The 4,998-nt window shown below is 55.9% G+C and overlaps 1 protein-coding gene across 1 annotated transcript; it reads left to right on the forward strand.

Annotated features, from left to right (window-relative positions):
• Positions 1-2,636: 2,636 nt before the first annotated feature.
• On the forward strand, positions 2,637-4,270 carry LOC136787733 (olfactory receptor 14C36-like). Its single transcript, XM_066985050.1, has 3 exons — positions 2,637-3,065; positions 3,323-3,562; positions 4,241-4,270. Exons 1-3 carry the CDS (start codon positions 2,637-2,639, stop codon positions 4,268-4,270), a joined length of 699 nt encoding a protein of 232 aa, XP_066841151.1.
• The last annotated feature ends 728 nt before the right edge of the window (positions 4,271-4,998 follow it).

The following is a 4,998-nucleotide window of genomic DNA, read 5'->3' on the forward strand; positions in this document are numbered from 1 at the left end:
CATGGGGTTGTCGTGCCCCAAGTGCAGGACCTAGCACTTGGCCTTGTTGAACTTCATAGATTTGACCTTGGCCCATGAGTCCAGCCTATCTAGGATCCTCTGCAGAGCCCACCTACCGTCGAGCACACCAACACTCGTTTCTAACCTGGTGTTGTCTGCAAACTTACTGAGGGTGCACTTAATCCCCTTGTCCAGATTATTGATGAAAATATTCCAGGAAACTGGCCCCAGAACTGAACCCTGGGGGTCACCACTAGAGAACGGCCTCCAACTCCATTTAGCTCCATGTCCCACAACTCTTTGGGCCCAGCCACCCATACAGTTTTTAATCCAAGGAAGCATATACCCGTCCAAGCCTCGAGCAGCCATTTTCTCTGGGAGAACGCTGTAGGAAACAGTTTCAGAATCCTTACTGAGGTCTAGATAAACCACATCCACAGCCACTACGTCATCCACTGAGTGCATCACTTTGACATAGAAGGAGTTAAGATTTGTCAAGTAGGACCTGACTTTGATAAAGCCCTCCTGACTGCGCCTGATCACCTGGTTGTCTTCTGAGAGTTGCATGATGGTACTCAAGATAATCTGCTCCATGAACTTCCCCGTCACTGGTCAGACTGACAGGCCTGTAGTTCCCCAGATCCTCCTTCCAGCCATTTTGTAGGTGGGCATCATATTTCCTTGTCACCAGTTGACTGGGAACACCCCTGATGGCCAGGACTGCTGATAAATGATGGAAAGCGGCTTGGTGAGCACTTCTGCCAGCTCCCTCAGTACCATGAGGGGGATCCCATCTAGCTCCATAGAGTCATGACCATCCCCCATGAGGGATGCCATACGAGCAGTGGTGCTGCTCACCAGGAACCAGGCCAGCTTCCTACAGAGCTGCCTTACGAGGAGCATGGCCACCAAGAAGATCTGAGTTATCAGACTCAGCTCAGATCCTGTGAGATACCACATGGACAAGGGTCTAGTGCCAGCAGGAAAAGAGGTGAAGTTCTGGGACTCCCTAGGACAGCCGGGTGTGGAGAGGAGCAATGGCTGTAGCAAGGCTGAGAGTCCCAACAGAACCCAGGTCTTTGTGTCCATGGCTCTGGCTGTTGTCTCTGCCACTGAGGCCTAGGAGGAGACAGCTTATCGGTAAAGCACCAGGGCCTCATTGCCTCCTCGCCCCCGCCCATGAACTAGGCAGGGCTCGTACCATTCTCCTGCACTTGGCCATGCACATCCCCATCTCCTCCTGCCCCACGAAGAGCCCTGAGCAGTGTGTGAAGGGAAAGGATCTCCCTTCCCAGGGTCTGGGGGTCAAGGCCTGGCCCTTCTTCTATATGGTGAAACACATCCAGTTTTCCTACACATCAGTTCCACCTTCACACTGCCTTTGTCTGCTTGTCCTCCCTGCCTCCAATGCTCTGCTCTAACAAGCTCCGAGGGAGGCTGTGTCAGGGCTGGCCCTCAGGGGGACACTGCAGGAAACTTGCCTCTGACTTGGACTTGTTGAGAGATGTCTTCAATTGTCTCTCAATGCCTGAGGTTCTTGGGGGGTCCTCTCCAAAGCCCCCCAAGGGGGGGATTCCAATGCCTTGGGCTGGGCGTGTGGTGCTGAGCTGGGCCGGGCTCGTGGGAGAGAGAGAGCTCGTGGCAAGAGGGCCCTGGTGCAGAGAGACAGCTCTGCCCAGGAGCAGCTCCTGTGCACAGCGCAGCAGGGCTGGGGGCTCTGACCGCAGCTGGCACGGGGCAGGAGAGAGGGAGAGAGGGCTTGGAGGCAGTGAGGAGCGCAGCAACAGAGGGCGGCGTGTGGCAGGACAGATCTGCAGGCTCTTGGCACCGTGAGTCTCTGGCAGCAGGGCCATGCAGCTGCAGTTGCCAGAGGGGTCTTCTACAGCTGGCACATCCGATTCCTGATAGCATCTGACAGGATAGATCTCTCTGTTTCTTCAACATGAAGTAGAGTCTGCCATTCCTCCTGGCTTCTCCACCTGGCCATGCTGCTGCTGGTCTTGTTCCCAGGCTGCCTGGGGATGGGGGTTTCACATGCCCATAGAGCATAGAGTGAGCCCTCGGTGTGCTTTGGGGAACGGGAGTACGGGGACAGGGTGAGGGGTCTGGAGATGGGCACGTTGAGCCCTGATTCAGCAGTGTCCTAGTTCTTTTCAGGTGAACATGTAGTTATCCCGCCGCTCATAGACATGCCAGCAGAAGAGACCAGCCTTTCTTGACAGACTGGCTGTCCACTCGGAAGGGCAGTCTGCACTAAAGGGACAGTCCCTTTTTATGTGAGGATCGACAAGGTTTCACTTGGAGTACAGAAGGAACGAAAATATAAAAGAAAAAAGAAACAGAAATTCTAACAGCCCTGCTATGCAGTTGGGTGAATTTGGAACAGCAATGTGGATAATCACTTGATATCAGGAGTGAATTTAATCAGGGATTACCACATGTTCCCCTTTCCTTATTGTTATAAGTGAGGACTGATTACTACATTGACCACAGCAAAGTCCCCTTATTCCAGGGACACCCTCAGTCAGTGTCAGTTAAAACTCATGAAAGGGACCTGACCAATGTCTGCTTGAGAGGACAAAATGGAATTAGTTATTATCAGGTAATTCTGTACTATCTTACTGTGCTTTTGCTCCATGGGCAGGACCCCATCCCAGAAGCAGCAAATGGCCAACAGCAGCTCTGTGAGCGAGTTCCTCCTGCTGGCATTCGCAGACACGCGCGAGCTGCAGCTCCTGCACTTCGCGCTCTTCCTGGGCATCTACCTGGCTGCCCTCCTGGGCAACGGCCTCATCCTCACCGCCGTAGCCTGCGACTACCGCCTCCACACCCCCATGTACTTCTTCCTCCTCAACCTCGCCCTCCTCGACCTGGGCTGCATCTCCACCACTCTGCCCAAAGCCATGGCCAATGCCCTCTGGGACACCAGGGCCATCTCCTATCAAGGATGTGCTGCACAGGTCTTCCTTTTATTCTTCTTCATTGGAGCAGAGTACTTCCTTCTCACGGTCATGGCCTACGACCGCTACACTGCCATCTGCAAGCCCCTGCACTACGGGAGCCTCGTGGGCAGCAGAGCTTGTGCCCAGATGGCAGCAGCTGCCTGGGGCAGTGGCTTTCTCAATGCTGTCCTGCACACGGCCACTACATTTTCCCTGCCCCTCTGCCAAGGCAATGCTGTGGACCAGTTCTTCTGTGAAATCCCCCAGATCCTCAAGCTCTCCTGCTCAGATGCCTACCTCAGGGAGGCTGGGGCACTTGTGCTTAGTGTTTCTTTGGTATTTGGTTGTTCTGTTTTCATTGTTATTTCTTATATATTCAGATCCTCAGGGTGGTGCTGAGAATGCCCTCTGAGCAGGGCCGGCACAAAGCCTTTTCCACGTGCCTCCCTCACCTGGCCGTCATCTCCCTGATGGTCAGCACTGGCATTTCTGCCTACCTGAAGCCCCCCTCCATCTCTTCCCCATCCCGGGACCTGGTGGTGTCATTCCTGTACTCGGTGGTACCTCCAGCAGTGAACCCCCTCATCTACAGCCTGAGGAACCAGGAACTAAGGGATTCAGTGAGGACACTACTTGAATGCACACATCTTCAGCAAATTCACCTATAATAATATGCCTACAATTAAAAATCCCAATTTTTCTCAGAAACTTTCAAGATTTCTTCTGTTACTAAATGCCTGTATTATTATTTTATATAATTAATATGCTTTTGATTAAACACTGTTATTCTTAGTCTCCTCCTTGTCAGTTATTTACCTATAGAAGCCGGCTTCCTGTGTACCTACACCTACTGAGGAAACCTTGCGAACTTCATAGGTCTCAGCTTCCGTTTCTCCCCTTGCCTGGAGCTGGGGGAGCAGCCCCAGCACGCAGGAGGGGCTCAGGGCCCAGAGCCCAGCTGCCACAGGGAGGAGCAGCCCCGCTGGCCCTCGCGGCTGCCCCTCACTGCCCGCTGGGCTCTGCCTCTCTGCTGCCTTCGGGTCGGGGCTGCTGCTTCCCTGGAGCCATGGCCATGGCCAGCAGCAGGACGTGGCCTTTTCACTGCTGCTCTCTTTTGCTTCCACATTGTGCTTCTTGTATTTGGATAAGCCCTGAGATCTCATGTATGTTGGTGACAGTCCTGTTATCCCTACATTGGCATGTCTTCAATGTCTCTGCACGCCTCTTGCAAACCTGGTTTCAGGAATACACCCAAGGAGCTGCTTCCTGAACAGACCTCTTGCTTTTCTGGGCCTCAGAATGGATCAGAACCCCAGAGTGATCGGTGAAGGACCAAGGGCTGGACCGGGAGCTGCCTTCTTGCTTGCCTATGGCCCAGCAAACAATAACTGGCCCTTGAATTATCTGCTTGGGACTGTCCCAGTGGTGCTGGGTCTGATGGCAAATGGCATCCTGGAGAGGAACCTGGAGCTGCTCTGTGCCTGGGCCAGGCCTCTTGTGCTGGCCTGGGGAGCGGGGCTGGCCCTGCGGGGCACAGGCACTCTGTGCTGGGGATGTCCCAGGCAGGAGAGCAGGGCTCCTGCAGCTTCACGGCCCTCCATCTCCTGAGCCGTGGCTGGCCCCAGCGCGGGGGCTGCTGGGGAGGCCCAGAGCCGCCTTTGTGCCAGCAGCTGCGGTGCCTTGCGAGGGGCTGGGGCTGTGCTGGCCGTGCCCAGAGCCCTGCAGCAGCCTGCAGTGGGCACTGGCCTGGGGCCAGCCCAGCCTGGGCTGTTGGGCTGGGGAGAGGTCCGGGAGGTGGGGAGAGGTGGGCAGGGGCTGGGCTGGGCTGGGCAGTGCCCGGCAGAGGGCACCAGCAGCGTCAGGGAGCGGTGGCAGCATGCAGGGGAGGGCTCCCAGCAGGGCTTGGTGCTGCAGAGCCAGGGCTGGGGAAGGGAGCCCAGAGCTGCAGGGGCAGGGGACACGAGGCCGCTCGGGGCCCTTGCTGGCCTGGGCAGAGCAGGAAGGGGGCCCAGGGCATTCGTCCCCTCACCGCAGCCTGCCACGACCTGCACGGCGC

The sequence above is a fragment of the Anser cygnoides genome, chromosome 30 (assembly GCF_040182565.1).
Source record: "Anser cygnoides isolate HZ-2024a breed goose chromosome 30, Taihu_goose_T2T_genome, whole genome shotgun sequence".
NCBI lineage: Eukaryota > Metazoa > Chordata > Aves > Anseriformes > Anatidae > Anser > Anser cygnoides.